Source organism: Pogona vitticeps, chromosome 2 (genome assembly GCF_051106095.1).
Source record: "Pogona vitticeps strain Pit_001003342236 chromosome 2, PviZW2.1, whole genome shotgun sequence".
Taxonomy (NCBI): Eukaryota; Metazoa; Chordata; class Lepidosauria; order Squamata; family Agamidae; genus Pogona; species Pogona vitticeps.
In genome coordinates this window covers 262,639,906-262,664,540 of record NC_135784.1, presented here as the reverse complement: position 1 = coordinate 262,664,540, position 24,635 = coordinate 262,639,906, and the positions used below count along the sequence as shown (strand labels likewise).

General features: G+C 42.7%; 1 protein-coding gene across 2 annotated transcripts; it reads left to right on the top strand.

Moving 5' to 3' along the window:
- The first annotated feature begins 8,203 nt into the window (after nucleotides 1–8,203).
- On the top strand, nucleotides 8,204–22,010 carry MACIR (macrophage immunometabolism regulator). Of its 2 annotated transcripts, none has more exons than XM_020794411.3 (2): nucleotides 8,204–8,338; nucleotides 19,796–22,010. In XM_020794411.3, exon 2 carries the CDS (start codon nucleotides 19,817–19,819, stop codon nucleotides 20,441–20,443), a length of 627 nt encoding a protein of 208 aa, XP_020650070.3. In that variant the 5' UTR covers nucleotides 8,204–8,338; nucleotides 19,796–19,816; the 3' UTR covers nucleotides 20,444–22,010. The 2 variants fall into 2 exon arrangements, with proteins under 2 accessions (XP_020650070.3, XP_078242387.1); XM_078386261.1 differs by lacking the exon at nucleotides 8,204–8,338 and adding an exon at nucleotides 8,824–8,931.
- The last annotated feature ends 2,625 nt before the right edge of the window (nucleotides 22,011–24,635 follow it).

Below are 24,635 nucleotides of genomic sequence, written 5' to 3'. Positions count from 1 at the left end.
TGTAAATCAAGGATGGTCTTATTTTACTCATTAATAGTGCTTTTGACTTGAGATTTGCTTGTTTAGATTTACTTTAATCACAGTGTTACCATATTCAAACAGTCTCTTTTATTTTTATCACTATAATTCATTCAATTCTTAACCAAACCAACTTCTCAAGATCTTATCCTATTACAAAGTCTTTCAATCCCTCTGTATATCTATGACTGTCTTCTCTCTAACACATCAATGGCCCTAACTGCCTAAAAACTGTCAGTAAACTGTCTTTTTGTCTCCTTTCATTCTCTTGGTTCCGCCCCTCCTGTCATTTCATAGGCCCCCACACCAGAGCTGTGACCTGACTGACAGGAGTGACCCGAGAGCTGTCCGTCACACTTACATTCTCCTTTGCGATAAAGAGGGCACATGAACCATCAGACTGACAACTACTAGAAATCAACCACCTGAGCTTCTGACAGATTGGGAAGTATGGTGGCTGCCATTTTGGCCTGTCCATCATCATCCCAACCTCCCCTGTAGTTGCACAGGCTGTTTTTCCCATGCAGTAGCTCACAGGCAACCAAGCCTGCTGTTCAAGAAGATTCAAAGACTGAAGTTTTCAGTCTGGTCCATCTGTTAGGTACGCAAGCAATGCAGCGAGGGAGGCTGGCAATTTTGGCTTGAGAGTTTTTCCACCCACCTTTTTCTTACTTTTGGATTTGATCAATTTTTTAATATTCATCCCTCTTTGTCACAGCTTTGATGGGAGCTTTTTTCTGAAGCATGAAGATGGATTCAGCTGGTTGGGAAGGAACCCATGGGGTGGGAGCCCTCCCCAGATGTATCCACTTCAAGGAGGGAGGGGTGGCAGCGAGGCCATTACTGTACATGCCTAACATGGGGACTGTTGCATACTCCCACCCATGACAGGTAGGAGCCACATACTGGCACAGGCCTACATAGTTAACTCTGATCCTATCACCTTGATTATTATCAGCAGTAGTCAGGGTGGCTGATGTCTGTCCTCCATGCTAGCACTAGGACTATTAGCAGCTGTAACCAATAAAATGGTGGTCAATTTTATCTAAAAATGGAACTGGTGTTCGTGTGCTTATTGGGGGGGGGAGTTTCCAGAGCCATTGGACTCATCCAACAAACTGCATTCAGCATTACTACGGCTGAAATCCTGTTCTGTAAGTTACATCAAGTAAGGCAGATCACAACAGCAGCAGCATTTTTTCTCAAACATTCTAGTATCTCTCCTGAGGCTCCCATGTTTTCACATTCCTTGTCAGGGAGCTGTTGGAAGTGGAGGGAGAAGTCTAATTACCAAAATCATTGGGGCTAATGAAAGTAATTACACAGGAGCCTTTGGGAGAGAAGTTGTAGATGTTTAATTTCTGAAAATTCTCTGCTGACAATACAGTGGTGCCTCGCTTAATGATTGCCCAGCATTACGATGAATCCGCTTTACGACAATCTTTTTGCAATTGCAAAAAGGTTGGTCTAAATGGGGGGGATTTCGCTTAGCAACAATTGGTTCCCTGATTTGGGAACCGATTTTCGCTTTACGACTATCAAAAACAGCTGATTGTTGGGTTTTCAAAATGGCCACTGGGTGCTTAAAATGGCTCCCCGCTGTGCTTAGGGACGGATTCCTCGCTATACAGGCAGTGAAAATGGCCACCGTATGGAGGATCTTCGCTGGACGGTGAGTTTTTACCCCACTGGAACGCATTGAATGGGTTTCAATGCATTTCAGTGGGGTTTTTAATTTCGCTTTACAATGTTTTTGCTTAATGACGATTTTACTGGAACGGATTATCGTCGTTAAGCGAGGCACCACTGTATCATGAGCCATGTGTGCTATATAACTTAACAGCAACAGGATTTCAGGTAATATATGGCTGCAGTCCTATGATCATTTCCCGGGATACAGAGCCCTTGAACTGTTTAGACCAGTTGTCCCCATCCTTGGGCCTCCAGATATCCCTGGACTATAACTCCCAGAAGCCTTCACCACCACCTCTGCTGGCCAGGATTTCTGGGAGTTAAAGTCCAGAGTTGACTGACTTTGTCTCCGCGGCACTATTGGGATCCCCGAGGCTTTTGGTCTTGGGTGATTTCAATGTGCACGCGGGGGCAGAGCCATCTGGGTCAGCTCTTGAGTTCTTGGAAACCATGGCTTCCTTGAACATGTCCCAACATGTCAGCAGCCCCACCCACGTGAGTGGTCACACACTGGACCTGGTCTTTTCCTCCAGTTGGAGTGAGTGTGATCTGGTGGTGACGGACCTCACGTCAATCCCCTTGTCATGGTCAGATCACCACCTAATAAAATGTAACCTCACAGTGGCTCTCCCCCCTCGCAGGGAGCAGGGACCTATTTCTATGGTCCGCCCTCAAAGGCTACTGGATCCAGCTGGATTCCAGGACGTCATGAGAGGGGTCACGGCGGACCTGGCTAGCGCTCCTGTCGACACTCTGGTTGATAATTGGTCCACCTTCGTAACCAGGGCTATAGACACAATCGCACCTAAACGCCCTCTCCGTCGTAGAGCTCGTCCAGCGCCCTGGTTTAACCAGGAGCTTCGAGTGCTGAAGCGACATAGGAGAAGGCTAGAGCGTAGATGGAGGAAGAACCCGACGGATTATAATAGGATAGCTGTCAAGGTCGCAACTAACCTTTACCTGTCTAAGGTAAAGGCTGCTTGTCGAACTTACTTCGCTAACCGGATAAGCGAAGCGTCCAACCAGCAGGTGGAGTTATTCCGTATAGTGCGCGACCTATCCGGAACTGGTCTGGATGATAGGCCTCCCCTTAGTTTTTCACCTGACCAGTTTGCAGCCTTTTTTAAATCTAAAGTCGAGGCCATCCGACGGGACCTCTCTCCTTTTTTGAACACAGTAAGTCGAGCAGAGATGTCCAGCGCTCCGTCTTGCCTGGTAACCCTTGACTCCTTTCAACCTATCACGCCTGATTCTGTGGCCAGAGTGCTTGACCGCTGTCGAGCCACCACCTCCTCCTTGGACCCTTGCCCGGCCTGGCTAATCAAAGCAGCCAGGCCGATAACAACAGAATGGGCCACTGCAATAATAAATGGGTCTTTCCTTGAGGGCAGGTTTCCCTCTGCCCTCAAGGAGACACTCATTAGGCCCATAAGAAAGAAACCTAATTTGGCGGCGGACGAAATTGGCAACTATAGGCCCGTCGCCAATATTTCTTTCATGAGCAAAGTAGTCGAGAGGGTGGTGGCTGACCAGCTTCAGGCACATCTGGATGAAACAGATGCCCTGGATCCTTTTCAGTCGGGCTTCAGGCCGTGCCATGGTACAGAGACGGCATTGGTCGCCCTATACGATGACTTGTTGAGGGAGGCCGACAGCAGTAAAATTTCTTTGTTGGTCCTCCTCGACATCTCAGCGGCCTTCGATACCGTCGACCACAGTATCCTCCTGGGGAGGCTCTCTGAGTTGGGTATCGGTGGCTTAGCTCTGGCCTGGTTCCGTTCCTTCTTGGAGGACCGCCCCCAGAGAGTGCAGCTTGGGGAGAGTATTTCGGCCCCGTGGAGTCTCAATTGTGGGGTTCCACAGGGGTCGATCATCTCCCCAATGCTGTTTAACATCTATATGAGGCCGCTGGGTGGGGTCATCAGGGGATGTGGAGCATCGTGTCATCAATATGCCGATGACACCCAGCTCTATATTTCCTTTTCACCAACTGCAGGTGATGCCGTCCTGTTCCTCCAGCACTGCCTGAGGGCTGTACAGCAGTGGATGCAGGAGAACGGGCTGAGGTTGAACCCGGACAAGACGGAAGTTCTGAGGGTGGGTGGCCCTGTGGATGGTGGCTTGGGAAACTCCCTCATATTTGGGGGGGTGGCCCTGGCCGCGAAGAGTGGGGTCCGCAGCCTGGGGGTACACCTGGACCCGATGCTCACCAGGAAACGCAGGTGGCATCGGTAGTCCGCACCGCCTTTTTCCACCTTTGGCGGATTGCCCAGCTGCGACCTTATCTAGACACGGAGGCACTCACTACCTTAGTACTTGCGCTCGTAATTTCTAGATTAGACTACTGTAACGCGCTCTACGTGGGGCTTCCTTTGAAGCTGATGCGGAAACTTCAAGTGGTGCAGAGTGCGGCGGCCAGACTCCTTACTGGAGTGAGAAAATACCAGCATATCTCTCCTACTCTGGCCATGCTGCACTGGCTGCCCATCCGTTTCCACATTGACTTCAAAGTGTTAATGCTTACATATAAAGCCCTAAACGGTTTAGGACCTCGATACTTGGCGGAACGCTTACTCCCAACTAGTTCTACCCGTGTCACCCGTGCGAGCCAAGAGGTGAGGCTGAGGAGCCTGACGCCAAGGGAGGCCCGGAAAGAAAGAACTAGAAACCGGGCCTTCTCAGCGGTGGCTCCTCGTCTCTGGAATAACCTACCTCCGGAGATTCGTGCTGCACCCTCGCTGGGTACTTTTAAGAAATAACTAAAAACATGGATGTTTAGGCAGGCCTTCCCTTCCAGTTAATTCCTGTCCTCTTTCCTCTTTCTTTCTCTCTTTATTTGATTTATTTTTATTTTTCCCATCTTATAGAATCATCTAATTAATTAATTGTTATAAATTTTTTAGAACTTGTTATCATTTGTTGTAAGCCGCCTAGAGTGATCGAAATGACTAGATAGGTGGGGTATAAATACAATAAATAAATAAAAAAATTAAAATAAATAAACATCTGGAGCCCCAAGGTTGGGGACCACTGGTTTAGACAGCTGTGCACCATGCTTGCTTTCAAGAAATACTCTGGGTGTCTACTGAGAGTATAAACAGATCACGAACTATAATCAGACAATTCAAATTGGCTCCTGGTTAAGTTGCACTTAGGAGATAGAAATTAATGTTAAAATTTAGTAATCAGTCAGGTCCCAAGTAGAAATCAGGTATAATTAATGCACCCTGTGTCCATTTCATAAAGAAGCTTATTTGTAACTTTGATGTTTCCATAATGTGTTCCTGATGTCATGTCCATATATTGGAATGCATATACGTAATGCTATTAGAAGAAATACAGATTTCCTGGGGGTCCCCACCGCCGCAATCGGCACCTTTGGACGTCTCAAAAGGCTTCCCCCCCAACATCGGAGGAAGCCATTTGAGACCTCCAAAGCCAAAAAGGCAGGGAGAAAGCGCAGGAAATTGGAATTTCCAGCCCTTTTCCCCTGCCTTTTTGCCTTTTGAAATGCTGGAACGGATTAATTCCGTTCCCATGCATTTCAATGGAAAATGGTACTTCAACTTACAAACTTTTTGACATACTGTACGAATGTCGTTCCAAAATGGATTAAGTTCGTAAGTCAAAGTACCACTGTATTTTCAAATGCTTTTTTGCATAACACGAAAATGCCATTTGGAAGCCACCTTTTCCCCAATGAAAACTGATAAACTGACCCTTCTCCTGACTCAAATGGCCTGGTTCGTAAAGCCTCCGTCCTCTGTGTTATAAAGTATCACAGCACTTTCAACATGTCTAAAGCAAAACACCCTTCTCAAAATGTAATCAATTCATAGAAAGCTTTTGGTTCAGCATGTTTGTGTTCAGGGCTTTCCCTGACCACTTTTGTTCCACAGTGCCAGGAAAACTAGCTGTTAAGGGCCACACCCTCAATAAACACATTATTCAGGCCTTATAATAATAGTAATAATCTGAGAACTGCTTTGCTTGAAGGAACCCTATGGATTATTGAGTCCAACCCCTGTCAAGGGGGCACAGTGGGAAATCAAACTCCCACTTAAACCACTAGGCTATCTGCATATAGTATACTACCCTATAATGTTATGGTTAGTTCCAGCTCCCCCAATGTTTTCTAGTTACATAGGTATCAGTGGAACCTCAGTTCTAGCTTTACTCCAGGTGTAATAGACACATAGAATCCATGCATATGACATTCTCAAGCAACTCCTCCAGTGGCAACTCATACCATCAACAGTACAAACTTGCCATTGATTTTTTGCCAAAACAAACCCTATTGCTAATGGAAACCACTGGTGACTATGAGCTAAATTGCCTTTACTACAATACATTGAATTACATAACACGAGGTAAATGTGAAAGTCAGTTATATAGAATTGCAAGATAAATTATGTCTACAGTACATTCTTGAGGTGGGAGTGGGTTATGCACCCTTTATCTGATTCTAATTGTTGGGAACCCTTGTTAAGATTTGGTTTTACCAGTGACACTTCCCCCACTCCCATGAGTCTTCATGGCCAAGCAGGGTTGTAGGGATGGGAACTCAAGTCATAGGACTCACTGTCAAGTCAGACTTAAGTCACATTGGTGACTAGACTCACAACTCAAAACTCACCCACCTTTTTTTCTGGGTGGGGGGGGGAAGCTTGTTTTCAACAGGGACTTGGACTTAGGACTCAGGACTTGGTACCAAAGACTGGGACTTGGAGCCAAAGCCTTGCTAACATCCCTGGGGATTTGAACCTAAGTTTCCTGAGTTCTAGTTTGGCACTCTACCCATTATACCAGTGATGGTAAACCTTTTTGAGTGCACATATTGCAACACAAAATCAATTTATTTACTTCAAAGTGCCAATACTGCAATTAAAACCCGAATGCTGAGGTTTTTGTTTAGAAAAAAACAACTGATCCTGCACTGCAAGGGTTAAATGCTTGGTTGTTTTTTCTACGGACAGTATTAACAAATAAATACTTACAGGTCCTCGAATCCCACAGTGGGCTAGACCAGTAATGGTCGCCATTGCACCCCTTCGCTGGACCACTGCACCAGCAGAGGGGAGTGCTGATACCAAGGATTGCAGGATGGGTAAAGTATTTCTCTATGGTGACTTATGGCTTTTGTGCCCACGGAGAGGGCTCTGTGTGCCAGCTGTGGCACACGTGCCATAGGTTCGCCATCACTCCATTATACTATATACTATCTTACAGTTTTTTAAAAGTGATCTAGTCCCTCTTCCCTTTTGCAATCTCCACATTAAAACTTACTAAACTATGTTACACTCATCCAGCATTCTGCATTGGCCCGACAGGCGAAAAAAGGATCCTACAGTACAAAGTGAGCAAATCCTTTCTTGTAGGACGTGCAATAGACATGAGAAAAGTGGGAAAGGCAGCATAGTTTCCTAAAACTCCACTCCTTATTCTGAGATAGACACCACGACCTATTTTTCCTGGAATCAGGCCAGAGCGGAGGAACGAGTCAGGCATCTCATGCTAATACACAACGCACCTGAAGAAACTATAATTCTTGAAAAGTAAGGACGGAGCAGAAGTAGTTCCGTTAAAGGGGCAACGACAGGCATAAAGCTAGGGGGGCATGTACACAAACAAAGACAGGCTATGACTGGAGGCGCATTAAATAGATGCTGCTTTGCTCTCCCCCGCCGCCACAACGTTGTTTGTGCTTTTCAAATTGAAAAGCCCCAAGGAAAAGCTGCCACGAGCTTTCCTATTTTTGACAGATGGTTCAATGTACCTCGAAGTAATTCAGTGCCACTGCCGAAGGTAACGGTTAAGAATGGGATGCTTAGGAAATCGGGGAGGTGTGTGTGTGTGGAGACGTTGGGGGAAAACTCTCTGATGTTTGTACCATCTAGGCTAGCTGACATTGCCATGGGATTCCTTCCTTCCTGAAAAAGCAAAAAAAATAAATAAATGAGGAAACAGTAAGTGCCTTATGTGGGAAAAAATTAGCATCGCCAAGTCGTAGTTCAGGTTCAGTTCCTGTTCATCGGGACATGCCTTTTTAACGGGCTGTTAATAACGCAAGCCGGAATAAAGCTGCGAGGTCGCTCTCCTAGAGAGTAACCCCATCCGAACAGTATGGGCTTGACTCCGGCGTCTACACGCCACGAGGAAGCGCGTCACTTAAGGTGCCACAACCGGGCTTCCCCTTTCCTCTCGTATGCGTTCACGTGTTCCGTCAGGTGGATGGCTCGAAGCCGGCCTTGAATGAGAGCCTGGGAGGGGAGAGAGAGAGAAAGCAGGAGAACCGCTCCGATAACGCCGCCAGGAAGGAGACCAGGAAAGCGCGACCGACTCGGCGGGACCACCGCGCCCCCCCCCCCCCCGGTTTGGCGGGGACCCAGGAAAGGAAGCGAGGGAATAGCTCAGGCGGCGGGCCGGAGCAGCGAGGCAGGGGGCGTGGCTCGTCGGCTTTTCGGCCCCGCCCTCGCCCCGCCCCTCCAGCTCCCAGGACCCGCCCCTGGACCGTGCAATAAGAGAGCAGGGAGGGGCGGCCCGCCTTTTCCCTTCTCTCTCTCTCGGCGGCGCAGCGTCGGGAGGTGCCGGGAAGCGGCCCGCAGGCCTCGCCGCCCTGGACCCGCAGGTAAGGCAGAAGAGAGAGAAAAAACAACCAACCACCACTGGGGGCTCCTGCTTGCGGCAACAGCGGCGGAGGAGTGCCTCACCATCACCACCCCCAGAGGATGGCCAGGGCAGGCGGTGCTCGCGGGGCCGCTGCCTGGCGCCCTTGCCGCTCTCCAGGGGCTGAGGACGGAATGGGCTCCGGCAGCTGCAGAGGCGGGCCCGCCACCGGCCCGGAGGAGGAGGAGGAGGAGGAGGCGGAGGCGCGCCCCCGCCGGCCCGGCCTTCCTCCCTCTTGTTGTGGCCGCGCGGGCCGGGCGAAGAAGGGCTTGTCCCTATGCGCCTGCCTGGCGGTTTGCAAAGGACGGGCGCGTCGCCCTCCGCGTCAGTGTGTGTGTGTGTGTCTGTGTGTGCGTAGAAGCGCGCAGCTTAGGCGGATAGGTCGCTCCTACGTACTACACGAAAGCTTGTTGCGGGCACGGGTAGCCGTGCCAACACGTACGTGCGTGTCACACGTGTGGCCCACACGTACGAATCTCTCTGCCGCTGCGATCGGGGATGAGGGGAGAAATCCAAGAATATTTGCATTCTGTTCCTCGAGTTGTGTGAATAGAAGTACTGTACGTACCTGTACAAAAAGGGTCCATTATCGGGGTGTATGTGTGCATGTACAGTGAGTACTTGAATCTCTTTATAAAACATGCACGGGAGCTGCCCAGACGTTGGGAAGTGTTTAAGGCTGTTTTAAAGCGCATGCACTTGGTTGTAGGATGTGCAGAGAGTTGGCGTTTTCGTGTGCCTCTGGTAGTACTGATAATCGCAGAATATTGTGTTTTGCTGTCAGCCATAGGCACTTGGATGTTACGATGTCTATACATATTATTTAAGTAGAGAAAGCCATATTAAATGATCATATACATTATGCGAGTCTGGTACCATGTGAGCTTAATAGTGCTAATAATGTCTCTTGCTGTGCTTTCAGTTATATATGGTTTTTAATGACACTGTGAGTGCCCTTGGACCCCAGGGTTGGGAAAGGCCGGGTATAGTGTAAACAAAGACATCATAAGCTCTTATATGCGTATATACATGCAATCTAGAATGCCATAAAGCATTTGCTTCGGTTGAATCAATGGGACTTTTAATTCCTCTGAGGTGCAGTAGTTGCTAGATGTCGCATATCATATGACAGCAAATTGGTTCTTTCATATGGAATCAGGCCCCCATAGTTCATTAAATTATTTTATGGCGCCCCATTCCTTTAATTTCACAAACCCTTGCAGAAGGAAGCTGCCTAAAGATCGGAGCCAAGCAAGTGACAAACCCTGCCTGTGCTTGTGCTGATTTTGTTTTAAGTAGCGAAGCAAGTAGCAAGCAGTCTGGAGAACCTGATAGTAATCGGCTGCGAGAGTGCCCTGTTCCTCTGCTTAGCCGCTTCTCTGACATCATTGAGCTAGAGTAGTGAAGCTGTGCCAGGGAGCGTAGTTTGTGTGCTCTGTGAGCAAGCGTCTGCCTACTCTCCTTGGTCCTGCTGCCTTGGCTCATTGTCCATAAAAGGAAGTAGCACTATGGAGAGCTCTTGGCAGCTCCTGATTCTGCTGCACAGCAAATTGGGGGGGGGGGGGGATTGAAGAGAACCAGTTTTCACCCTGTTTGCATATGGTCTACTTTCCCCTCCTTCCTTCAGAGGCTCTTGTGGGCTTCTCTGCTTAAAAGACTGGGTGATGAGAAGAACCCTGACAAATATATCGCACTCTAGCAGTAGCAGAAAAGAAAGTGGAGGTGATAGTTGGATTCTGAAAAAGGGGGAAATTAACACCTTCAATATAGCACACTGATGAGGAAACTGAAGATCACTTCAGCACCCTACCTCGCCCCAGATTATTCCATTATTGGATGTTGTCTTAATATTAATTTATGTACTGCCACCTTTTGTAACGCAGTATCCACACATGTTTTTCAGTCCTAAAAATCCTTGGTTTTAAAGCTTTGCCAGTAAAATATTTTTGTCTATGGAGACATATGTTTTAGCTGCTTTTTAAGTGAAAAACCTTTCAAAGCAACCAGTAATTTTTGGAGACGTGGGCAGAAAAGTCTGTTCCAGTATATGTAACAAAACCAAAAGTACTGTGGCACCTTAAAGACAAACAGATTTCAAAAGATGTAAGCTAATATAGCTGAAAGACATACTAATACTGTATCCTCCACCATGGCCTCCATGGATGCAGAATTTGCTGAACTCTCCTTACGTTCAGGTTCTCTTTACTGCCCTTGTTTCCATAAGTGACTTTCTAAAATACAAAAAGAAAATTGGAAGGCCTGTCTCTGGTGTTCTTGTGGAAAAGCTAGTATATTGTGCACTACAGATGATCTCACTTTGCATGGGAGAAAATGGGGCTTTGTACATATACAATAGGTGAGGATGCCAGACTGCAAAGCACAGTACGGTAATATGAAACATTAGCCCACTTCAGATATTTGCTAACAAACGCAAGGAATACTTCTGAGAAAGCACCAACTACCTCTGTCAATTGGACTCAGGTGTATGATCAGCATCAGTCCGAAAGAGACCTTGGCTGTTTACAGATGACATCCAAGAACTCCTTCAACACACAGGAGAGCCATGGCCAGTCTGAGTTCTCATCATGATGCAGTGAGTCCTGTGCATGTACATGTGTAGGTCCCCTTCAAAATGATGCTGATTATCTGTATCACTGATCAGAGTGTGAGGCTAGCTGGAATGTTTTGGAAGTCCATTCACACATTCGGTATTACTCAGTACCAATAGATTGAAACAGAGTAACATTTGTGATTATTGTGATGGTAGTAGGTACGTGTGTACATTGTTGGAATTGAGTCATAATGCTTGAACAGAGAAGAGTACTGTACAAGTTTAGATGGAGTAGGCTTGTTTATTACAGATAAATATTTTGTTACATAGAATTTGTGTATGGCATGCCGTATGCAACAGTAATAGATACACTGTGTATACAAATGCACGCAGATCAGCTGGAAATGAGACACAGAAAAGTAGTTCTAAATTGCTCCTCCCACAAAACAGGAGAGTGTATTTGTTATTATGTAACTGCTGTCTGTCAGTAGGTCAGGCTGTAGCTGCCTACTACAAACATGATTTGCAAGTATCCGTTACTAGGGTGAGCAGTGACTTGGGATCAAGCCTGATTGATGTGATTTTGTTTTCACAATGGGCCAGCTTTATCACTAGCATAAGAAGAACAAGTGCTGTGTATATACCATGTGTGGCAAATAAGATACAAATAATGATAAGGAAAACAAGCAGGTGTATTCTGTATAGACCAAAATGGGGTAGGAAACTATAGACACGTTTCTGTACGCCATGGAGATTTCTTCCAACATAATCTGGGGCTGTATAAACAAGGAATTCAGTAATCTTCCAGCTTCATGCTCTTGCTTGACTTGGTCTACTCATAAGTCATTGTGTCTCTTTACAACACTGTGGACCACTGATGATGAGAAGCTTGCATTTCTGAGTTTCAGGCTGTGTTCCATAGAATGGCACATTATTAGAGAGTCTGCTCTGAGAAAACTGAGAAAAGCAGAAAAGATGCTGCCTGTCCCATAGTGTCTTGGCACTTAAAAGGGCTGGCATTTATTTTAAAAACAAACAATGATGATTGCTGAATGCGTAGTTGCATCACTCTTGGATGCAACTGAAATGAAGCATTGTATGGCTGTATTTGTGTAAACTCATGGACCTGAACCTACGGCATTTGCTAAATGCATCTGGCTCTGTTCACTCGTGAACCTATTTCTTTCTCAGACTGGCACTTCCCTTTAAATCTGTTGGAAGGCAGCCCATAGTCAAGGGGTTTATCTTCAATTGTAGACACTAGGAAATGAAGGAAATGCTGTTGGGTTGTGTTGGTAGTGCCAAGGTGAGAACACTATCCATAATACTCTCTCTTTGACATCATACTCCCTTTTTTGCCTAAAAATGTTTGCACAAGTGTATATGCATGCACATGTATTGTTTCTTTGCCATATACACTTGAACAAAACGTCACTCATTTTTTTCTTTTACATACAAACCCAGTTTTTCAAGAAGCACAAATGCCTGCCTTTTTTGTTTTGTTTTGTTTTTGCTTTACACCATGACTGTTTTGTTTTGAAGTGAGTCTACTAATTTCATGTAATAGGTTGAGTGCTTCTGACTATGTATCCAGCATACTACTTGTTTATGATCAGTAACGAAGAGCAGATCTTAGTGTTTGCATAAGTTGCAGCAGATGCCAGAGCATGTCTTGGTTGCCCAATTGCACAACTGAAATGTACTCCAGCACTTTCTCTATTGGCAGCTGCAGGAAGTTACACAGAATTTACATGAACACCAACAGGATGCAGAACCAGGCAAATGCCTGTGCACAAGGCAGCTTGTTTTGGGTTTGAAAAGGAAATGTTAATATCTCAAGTAAGTACAAATAAAACAGCCCTGAAAACAGTTAAAATGGCAGATTCAGTGTTACAGGACTCTAAACAGGTAAATAAAATCAAATAAAGATCTTAATGGAATGATAGAATAAGGCAGAGAGGAGGATGCATCCTCACACACATGGAAGTGAATGGCTGAAACCCTGTTCATAGCATAAGACAAGGTGTAACTTTCCATCTAGCCCCCCCTCTGATAAACAAAACTTTCCTGCCACAATTATCTGGGGGATGTAAATGTGTGCCCCCTGCAGTAGCAGCATTTTTTTTTTACCAGGGAAGAACAGGAAAAAGTTATGATTCGGTTTATGCTACAAACACGATTTCAGCCAATATTTCCTAAATGTGCTGGCCTATATAGCTGTGATATTGTCATGACTGTGATCCGCAATGTGGATAGGTATATTGTTGCCATGGTTACACTACATGTACATGGGCCAGAATGCATGGTAACAAATTCTTTATTGATATAAGAGAGACCTCATATTGCGTAGAGTGCCAAAAGGATCTTTGCACACTGGGCCTTAAAATGGTGAATGCTCTTTATTGCAAATAAATACAGAACACAGTGTACACTGAGTAACATCCAGACTTCACATATGCATCAGTGGGATTTTATTACCACTTATTGATCAGAAAAAAGATATTGGGTTTGGGGGTCTTTTTTCACTGGTATGGGGTTGCTTCAATAGCACTGTCTTGGCCATTTGCTAGATCGTCTTTTGTACACATGGTGGGGCATAAATTGCATGCACATGTGCTGCATTGATTGAATTTCTCCACAGTCACAGAAAACTTGCCCTGTATCCAGGTAGCCCCATTTTACTTGATTATTCTTTGATTTTCCTATTTCACTTTGAAATCTGTTAGTCCAGCTAGAGTCTTGTCCTAGTGGGAGACACTCTTTGGCATCCATCTGTTCAGCAAGGTGTATTGTTTTTATTCTCCATAGGTTTAGTTTAGCCTCTTCTGGTTTAACATTTAGAGGTTGAGATGTCCAGTGAAAACCCCAGCCAAATGTATGGTTGCTGTGAAAAAGGGAATGCTCCATATGGGGCATAATTAGAAAAGGAACCAAAAATAAAATGGCCAATATCATACTGTGTTTATGTGCATCTGTGTTGTGACAACACTTTGAGTGTTACGTATATTTCTGTTTGTTGCTCCTGGAAAAAAAAATTATAGATATGGGAAGATGTGGAAATCAGCAAACAACATTTATCAGGGGACTATAGTAACTGCTACGAGGAAAGGTTGTAGTGTTTGGGATCATTTAGTATAGAACGGGGGTCTCCAAACTTTTGACCCTGAGGGCCACACTAGATACTTTCAAGATCGTAGAGGGCCGAAGGAACAGGAATGTGTGTGTATGCATACACAGACGCATGCACGCACCCCTGCTCGCCTGCCCATACATATATGGATATATGCCTACCCGCCCCCCCGGCGCACGGGTTGAAGGGAACGGGCCGGATAAAATGGTAAGGCGGGCTAGATGTGGCCCACGGGCCATAGTTTGGAAACGCCTGGTCTAGAGGAAGGGTGAGTTGAGGGAGACAAGATGGAGGAGTGTAGAATTATCCATGGTATGAAAAAAGCGGATGAGGGAAAGTTTTCTTTTTCTTTTATAAGCATCTGATCATCCAATAAACTTACAATGACTACTGATCATGATAGCTGTCTGTAAGTGGGGGGGGGGAGATCATCTTCCTTTCATCTTCAGATTGACCATTTGAGATAACTACTTACCTCCTATTCTATATCTGTCAGTCACAGACTGATATAGATCCTAATGTTCTGCCATCAGTTGAGCAGTAAACAATGTCTCTAGCTACAGTACGCTGTATGATCTTTAGAATAACAAAGAGACTTATGGGCATCTGAAAGACTTAACAGGCATGCCTTTGATTTCAGCTCTAATGGCCTACAACCAGATGCACAAGGTGTTATCTAGAACTTGAGGTGTGTATATGCAGGGCATATCTTAGAATCAGTAGGATTGATAGGCACTGAGTTCTGAGTGAAGTTCATAGAGTGGTGACAGACTGGTGAGAACGATGCATCATTGTTCTGGATGAGCTGTAGCTGGAACTGCTAAAATGTATCAGGGCTAAAGCCCATCTTCTGCCATATACAGTGGATGAACGGTCTGGTTTTTTTTTCCAGGCAGCCTAAAACAGTGTTCCTGTTAGCTGCAACATAACACTCAAAGGATATAAATAGAGGGACCAAACTTGGCAATAAACATGCTGATCCAGTGTATTGTAGTTGATGAAAACGTACACACACCCCAGAACTGTCAGTGTCAAGATGATGGATTTTTTTTCTGCACCAGCAAACATGACCGAAACCTTCAGATTTTGAGAATGTTTAACTAACTTACTACTCTTGATCTGCCACATTAGTTTAAAGCAATCTTCCTTATCATATGAAATGTTTATGATGCCACTGCTTCCAGAGATTGTATTTTTCTTTCTTTTCTGCATTCATGTCATGGTCTAATCCAGTTTTCCTCAACCTGATGCCCTACAGAGGTGTTGGTCTAAAAAACCCATCGTTCCTAAGTTAACCAGTAACCAGAATAGTGGCCAGATTGGCTGAGTGCAATACAGTAGTCTGTAATGCATCAGGTTGAAGAAGGGACGTTTAGCCCACCTGTAACAGTAGCTAAACTCTTGAAAGGCAGCATTTCTTCTGCATGTTCAGATTGACACTGTGAAACTGTTGTAAGATTCACAGTAAATATTGTTGCCTCTTCAATTTTATTCTGTCTTGGGAGAAAGCAAGACAAGTTCTCATCTGCACAGGCATCAATTGTATGATTGTCTTTTAAAAAGTAAATATTAGGCATGAGGATGTTGATCCAAGTCAAGATATGAGGGGTGAGTAGGAGGCTTCTAATCCTCTGGTCAGCACTGTGATCTTGATTCAGAAAGAACCTTGCATACAGTGCAGATAAGAGGCATGCAATGCAATCCTAACATCAAAGATGTTCTAGTTGTAGAGTTTGGAATGGGCAGGAGCCTCATCTGCCAGCAGAAGAGCCAAAAAAAGAGGCAGAGGAGGGAAAGAGGAAGAGAAAAGTTAAACTATACCAGATCTAAATTTATTTTAGGCGAAGATCCGTGTAGTCATAAATAATTCCCAACTTTCTTAGATTGGCAGAAGTTTAGATTCAGTGCAACTTCAGGTGGCTCTCAGTTACCTTGGCTAGTTAATATTCTGGCCCTAGTGTGTTGAATCGGAAGGGATCCATAATGGTGGCAAAAATTAAAAGCCCGTGTGTCGCCTGCACCATGATCCCAAATGCAGGGCCCATGTCTCCAGGTTATTTTTCAAAAAAGGTTTACATAATGGCTGATTACTTGAATTGCATTTTGTCTAGTTTGGGTTTTGAGTACTGGTTTTTAAAAATAATTATTTTGAATGTGTACAATACAGTTGTTACTCTTTGTGTGTCCAGTCCCAGGTATCTAGACATACTGCTTTGCACTGAGATCTTGTCTTCCTACTTTGGCATGATTTCTTTGTGTACATTTGTTTCAAATCATTCAGGATACTTAAAATCTGCATGCCTCACCTTAGTGTTGATATGCCAGATAATTTTAGGTCTATTCTTTTGAGTCTACTTGCTGAACTTCAACTGTCAGTTTGCTTCCTATGGTTAATGCTGCAAAAGCTAATGAGGCTTGGGATGATTTGTCTTTAAAAAGAACAACACAATCCCCTAATGACATTGCCAATCCCCTAGTGCCTTTTACAGTGATAGATGTAAAATTAGATTCTCTGGGACTACTTTATATGAAGCACATAAAGTTACCATAGCTTTTAAGCTCTTGATTAAAGATTGGTTTCAAACATTGAACAGTATCATATTCAGTTCTGTGTTGTCAATACAAAGAAAATGTTTACTATAGTCAATGAAGTCATATTTTACTACTATTTTTGTATGCCTGACATATGTGCTCAGAAGTAGGTATCACTGTGATAAGGTGATACTTCTGAGGCTTGCGATAGGTAAATATGCATATAGAATTGGACGTTGGTTGGTTGGTTGGTTATATGCTGCCTTTCTCCCCATAGGGGAATCAAGGTGGCACACAACTAAAATTAAGAAAGAATCAACAGTTTTAAAAATACTAAATAAATATCCAGCATTTTGAACTGTGTCTGGAAACTGATTGGCAGCCAATGAAGCTCTTGTAATAAGGGAGTTACCTATAACTTGTGCCAGTCAGCAACCTTTCTGTAGGATTTTGGACCGACTTCTTTTTAAATTCTTATTAAAATATAAATACAATTTACTTTTAACATTTTTAAATTGTATTCTTAACCCATCCATTTCCTGAGGCAGACTTCAGTATTCCACAAAATATATCCTCATGTATGCCTAAGGGCTGCTTCATAAATGAAGCTATTTGTGACATATAATTTCTGAATAAGAAATTGGATGCAACATTTCATACATGCCAGTGTATACACACAAATTCCATGTGGTTTGCTTTATAAAAGTGCTCTCTGTGTAGGAAGTGTGGCAATTTGTAAAGAGATTGTTACTTCCAATGCAAATGTAGTTGCAGTTACCCATATAATTGCAGTGTGAAACAAAATCCTGCCATATTCTCCTGCCCTTGAACTTGTTTATGCCTCATCAGCTTGGACTAAAAAAAAGAGACCCTCATAAAGTGTTTCCCAAAAAAAGCCCAAGGCCTCAGAATGCCTGTATTTATGCTTTTGTTCTCCAGATGCGCTGCACTAATTGTTATAATCAAATAATTCTCCCTGACATCTGAGATTGCAGTGGGGTAGAGGGGAAGAGAAACTGTAAGATCCTGACTTCCATATGAAGAGCTGACTGTTTAAGTTAAAATGAGAACTTTTCATTAGAGGATGACAGAACCGCCCAGAATCTGGAAAATGAGTTCAACCACCTATAGCTTTAGTGACCCTTACCCCAAGCATTTTAGTTGAGGGTTTCAGCTCCATATATGCTATTTCCGTACTACCCTGTTTCCCTGAAAATAAGACCTAACCTGAAAATAAGCCCTAGAATGATTTTTCAGGATGCTCGTAATATAAGCCTTCGCCAAAAATAAGCCCTAGTTGAGTGAAACCCCGGCCTCCACCATTGTGCAGCAACCAGAAGAAGATGACAGGACTGTATTTGAATAAATGTAGATTGCCGTACTTTAAAAAAAAATAAGACGCCCCCTGAAAATAAGACCTAATGCATTTTTGGAGCAAAAATTAATATAAGACCCTGTCTTATTTTTGGGGAAACAGGGTATAAAGCACACATGCAAAAACTGCAATTATTACAGTACCTTTTCTTAGCGATAGGTTAATTGTGCCACATTTTAGAAGGTTTGCCTTTCAGTTTTGGCAATCCTTTTCTATGTTGTTGTAAGCCTTTAATTAATACTGGTTTAGATGTGAAGTGTGTACAAATGTTAAAACCATCACCACTTCAAACTACTTGTACAGCAGTGCATTTAGACACCAGAGCCCTGTCTTTTTACTTGGTAGAGGAAGGATGACAGAGCCAGCCGAGCCTCTCTTGACAGTGCCTGGGATCAGCCACAGAGAAGATACTGTCTTATGTCTCCTCCAAACATGTCTGTGGTGGTTGTGGAATCAAGAGAAAAGCCTCTACCAAAAATGTTAATATCTGGGCAGGCTCAGATGGGAGATCAGAGTCTTTTTGTCTAAAGTACAAGAAAAGAGCAAATGGTTAAAAAGCTTTACATATTACACAGGACATGCAGGATTTCAGTTTTTAAATTACTTTTAAAATTATAAAAGAAGTTGTATGTGTCAGTATTGTAAAGAGGGATTTTATGTCTTTTTTTAAGCATCTTGAACCCAAAATATAAGTTTGGTAGTGGGGAGTCATTTCAATACTCACAGAAATTTGAACATTCTGAATATCCAATGGGGTAAAATGGAAGAACAAGTTATAAATGTAGACTTTATGGAAGAGAGAGAGTATGTGGTTGTGTAGGTGTAAGAGGGAGAGATGCAAAATAATCGAAAAATGTTCAAAAGACATTTTTCTTTGTGGGGTGGTTTTGGGACTAGTAGGGTTGACTGAAAGCGTGAAACTCACAATGTTGTTCCAGTCATCTGATCTTTTTGGCATGACAGAATGCAGTTGGTTTTAATCAATATTTCTGGTTCTCTCATGGTCAGGCAGTTGCCTTGGCATTTAATGGTAGAAATAGGCCTTTGCATCACTCTGACCCAAATATTGAAAGGGTCATATGTCATGGTCTATTGAAGGGTATAGAAACACTGGGTTTCTGCTAAAATAAAAATCTTTACTGGAGATAATTAGACATTCACTAGAATTTAAATAAAAATTGTGCTTGTTCCAGTGGAGCTTAAGCTAGAGATGTAGAAGATAAGATTGGCTTCAGAGGAAGCTCTTTCCACTGAAACCCACTGAAAATAAGTCCAAGCGGTTTATGACAAACTGGCTTTTCCATCTCTCCTCCTCTTTTTTACATTGTTTGTGTGCAAAGAAAACCATCGGGCTTTCCAACCATTCCTTACATCAACATCTTTCAGTCATTCTTAGTTAGTTTAGGCGGAAAACTTCCCTTGGGGTTAATTGGTGAGGTAAAATAGTATATTGGGGATGAGGTTCACTTTACAATTCTTTAATGTTTGCTTTTCAGCAGTGCTGTGTAATGGTTATTGCGTTTACCTCTACATTCACTGCTATAGAAAGAAACCTATGTTGGTTTCTTTTCATGGGCAGAGGTAGGGAACTGAGCCCAGGAGATAATCAGCTTATTCAAGGCCACACAGCAGGTTCCAGAGGTGGGACTGCAGTTCTCTCCTCACTGACACCTAGGCTTACTCTGAGCATAAAAGGAGCTGTCAAAAGAGGTGTGGAATCCCAAATGCTTAGATTCACTTGTGGTCACAGTCCAAGCAAAATTGTTGTGCGTCTCTTCCTTGTACTTCATGATGCTACTAAAACTGTTTTTGTTTTGTTTTTAAATTGCAGGCTAGCTGATTCATATTTAAAATGGAAGTTGACATTAATGGAGAGTCCAGGTCTATTCTAGCTGCTCTTCCCTTGCCTATCACTGAGGTGAGCACCGCGAGCAAGGCAGACTCAGAGAAACCTCGCTGCTCCAGCACTCCATGTTCACCAATGCGCCAAACGGTTTCAGGCTACCAGATCCTTCACATGGATTCTAACTACTTGGTTGGCTTTACAACTGGAGAGGAGCTTCTGAAATTAGCCCAAACGTGCACTGTAGGTGAAGAGCATAAAGTAGAAGCAGTGGTGCCTACCTTGCGCTCCAAACAGCTTGATTCGGGACTCTCCCGTTCCTCCCGGGTATGTAAAGCCAGAAGCCGCTATTACCAGCCTTATGAGATCCCAGCTATCAATGGCCGTAGAAGGCGCCGGATGCCCAGCTCAGGGGATAAATGCACCAAGCCACTACCTTATGAACCTTACAAGGCTTTTCATGGTCCTTTGCCTCTTTGCCTTTTCAAAGGCAAAAGGTCTCACTCTAAATCCTTGGACTACCTCAATTTAGACAGAATGAACATCAAGGAACCAGCAGATACAGAAGTGCTTCAGTATCAGCTTCAACACCTCACCCTAAGAGGGGACCGTATGTTTGCTAGGAACAATACATGAATATAAATTGTCTTTGGTTCTTCATTGCATCAAAATTCACTTTGCAATGTGGACAATCAGGCACAGAAATCATAATTGGCTATATCAGCAAAGAGTTGATCCAGACCATAATTTAGATGAGTACGAGTTTGAAGATGGTGGAGGAAAAAAAAGATAATAATTGGAAATTCTGACTGCAGATATCTTTAGAACACCGTAAAGTAACATAAGGTCTTGCAGATGGATACCTAGAGATTATGGTGATTTAACACTCAGAAATTGATGTACTGTGATCTGTGTTTTGGACTGGGCTCGCTGTATGAAGCCACTCATGAATAAGCACTGAAGTACACTCTGAATATTAAATGTATGTGTATATGCAATGACTTGCATTTTAGGGGGGAAAGTTTGACTAAGATAACGAGTTATTTAAAATAATCCAGTTTACATATTATTGTTACTGGTTTTGCACTGGAAATGGGAAAAAATCACTGACGAAATTGAGCCTGGGCATTTCATTTACTGGAGCCAACTTTTGTGTGTGTAATTGAATTAATTTTCATATTTCTAATTGATTTCAGTGATTTTTTTAAAAAATATTTTGAAGGAAAAAATGAAAAATGTTGGAAGGTAAATACTAGCTGACTTCAATTTCATACCTTCAGTTTTTCAAAACATTGTCTCATGGACTACTTGTCTGCATAACTGCACTTATTATCTGAAGAATCAAAATGAACATTTAAAATTTAGTGCTACCGTATTACATAGTTATGATGAGAGGTCTTACTAGACCATATTTTAGCACTACATCTGAACATTCCAGTTTATTTACAGCACTGAATATTGCTTTTTAAAAAACTTGATTTGGACTTGGTGTTTTTTTAAAGCTTTGAAGGTTTCTGCTAAATGATCATGTCAAATCCTCTGGCTTAAAATGTTTGTTTGAAAAATCATCTCCAAATAAATCCTAATTTAACTTACGGTAGACTACTGGTAACATTTTAAAATAATCTGTAATGTTTTTATTTAATCTCTTTTAAGATGTGCTGTTTATTACTGAAGCATTGTGCAACCATGTTAAGTTTTTGGTCTATATGTTACTTAGAAGCAAAAGCTAAAATTGGGAGCATAGAGTAAGGGGTGCTTACATTGTTTGTGAAACCGTTGTTTGCTTTTTAAATGATTCCTGACAGTGCAGTCCTAATGTTCTTGAGTGAAAAGGCTGGACTGTTTGTTTCTTACAAAGAAATGCAGAAGAGCACACATGCTTTGCAAGCCTAGGATACATTTCCTCTTTGCCACCTTTTCCCCATAGTTATGTCCAAATTGCAGTGCAGAATCTGTAGAAAGGTTTTGTTTAAATTTGAGGGAATTCCTTGTAATTTTTACTACAAGTTGCACCCTTATATTGTACTGAAGAAGGATTTCATAAGAAACTGTGCTACATAACCTTGAGTTTGACCTGAAGAGTATGGTCCAATGCCAAAGAGAGGGTTTTTACATTTATTGAGTGAACATTATTTATTGATTCTACCCTATGAAACAACATTGTTGACTATGAAATAAAAGGATGATGCACATACCGTTATATGGGTCTGGTGTGAGTGACTGGTTTTGAAAGACATGCAGCGATATGCCACTTCTGAATTTTGTTTTAACATACACATCCCAACATTGCAGAAATCAACTAGATTCTTTGGCTTCGAGATCTTTCAGAAGCTAAGGCAAGAAATTCTAGCTGGACAACTGGAGAACTTCCACAGTTGAGGCAAACTTCCATCTTGTTTCCCCTGGCTATTGTTATAACAGAAATCAGCATGTTTCTGTACAGTTTGGTAAATAATAATAATAATAATAATAATAATAATAATAATAATAATAATAATAATAATAATAATAATAATAATAATAATAATAATAATAATTATTATTATTATTATTATTATTATTATTATTATTATTATTATTATTATTATTATTATTATTATTATTATTATTATTATTATTTTATTATTATTATTTTATTATTATTTATTGTCATTGTAAGTATATACACAGTATACCCATACAACGAAATTCACAGACACCCAGAGACCAGACACATGCACACACATAAAATTCCCCAAACACTCCCCACCCACTAAAAATCCCCCACTAAAAATACAAACATCTACACTGCAGGCCAAGTAACACAGTCCAACTAATTATTCACTACTGGTGGTCTTTAAGCTCATTATTAATTGCAATTATAGCTCTGGGATAAAAACTACTGAGAAAACGTGTGGTCCAAGTCTTAATTGTTCTATATCTTCTGCCAGATGGTAATGGTTCAAAAAAGTTATAAGCAGGATGGGAAGAGTCTCTCAGGATGCTGTGTGACATCCTTAGACAGCGGGATGTGAGGTTGGTAGCTGGAGCCCGATGATATTCTGGGCAATTGTAATGGTTCTCTGTAGAGCTTTTTTGTCCGCAGATGAAGAAACCATATTTTGTCATACAGATGAAGAAACCATATGAAATGGCGCAAAAGGATAAGCGAGTAGCTTTCATGCAAGAATGTGGTCCTTTTTACTATGAGAAATTAATGCATGTGTTTTTGTGAAAATGTCCAGGACATAGCCATGTTAATGTGTTGCAGTGAAAACAAGAGCATTGTGGTATCTGAAAGATCGGCAGCCTTTATGTGAAGAAGCAGACACCAGTCCATGAAACATAATGACAAATGAAACATCTTAGTTTTTAAGATGTGACAAAACTCTTGATTGGCTTTGCCGCTTTGGGGACGACTACCCTGATCCTGGGAAAACAAACTTACTTTCCTTGTAAACTGTGTGCCCAGTTTCAATCCATTCAGAGAATTGTTCTTTTAAGAATTCCTTAAATTGGTCTGTAGCACACCAGGCTACTCTTTTTGTCAATACAGAAGCTTAGCTGACTGCTGAAATTCAACTGCTGTGACTGTACTTTTCTATTATTAGTTGGCTTTCAAAATTGCAAGAAAAGAATCTTTTTAAACTGATCTATACTGAAATGGAAAACATGTACTATGAAAGTTCAGTCTTGATACAGTGTGCTGAACAGGAAGGTAAGGAATATACGTAGAAAAGCTGCTTGATACCCAGGTCAGATGCATCTAACTCATTATTGTCTATATGATTGGCAGCAGCCCTCCAAAGTTTTAATCTGGTGTCTTTCCTACCCGGAGGTGCCAGAGGATTGCACCAGGATTCTTCAGCATGCACAGCGTGTACCAGGCCATATATTAATATTGCAAAAAACAATCTTTATTGCAGCTATACAAATAATTAGTACCAGGTTGGTTTTGTTCCTGATCCTGTAGCATGGCTTTAATACTCAGAATTTGAAAATGAAACTCAACAGGCAGCAGCTTTGGTCTCCAGCCGAGCAGAGGGCTGAGAACAGGGATTAACTCTTCATTTATGTTTCTCCTTTGGTTGGTACAGATTGCCATGCTAGTAATATTTTGGGCTGCGTATCTGGCTCTGTCTGCTTTCAGCCTTAAAGATCAGTGCCTCTAATGGCCAATAAAAGAGAATTTATTTATTTATTTATTTATTTGATTTTTACCCCGCCCCTCTAGACCATGAAAAGAATGCATCTGAGTGGTAAATAGTAATTTCTGAACTTTTATTTACCTCCACTTCTTGCAGCCGTTGAATTCTCTGTCTGTCAGACAGGACCTAGGTTGGTCGTTTTTAACTGTCACTTGAGCAACCTCCTGTAACATTCATGGTAACTTGTGGAACTTCACTCTGTCCCCACTGGTGAAATTAAAAGATACAAATGGAGTGTACTTGTTAAGAGTTATAGAACTACAGTGGTGCCCCACATAACGAGGTTAATCCGTTCCGGATTAACCTTCGCTATGGGGAAACATCGCTAAATGGAACGGAAAAGCCCCTTGGAATGCATTAAATGAAGTTCCAAATGGGCCCCAAACTCACCATTCTGCGATGTTTCCCCATCCAGCCGCGGCCATTTTGGGTGTTACAGCGGCCATTTGGGGTGTTCCGGTGGCCATTTTGGATGTTCCGGCAGCCATTTTGGAACCGCTGAACAGCTGTTCCCCCATTGCAATACGAAGATCGGTAAGCGAAATGCCTAGCGATCATCGCAAAGCGATTTTCACCCTATTAAAACATTGGTATGCGATCGCATTAGCGATCGCAAAATCTGCATCGCTATGCAGATT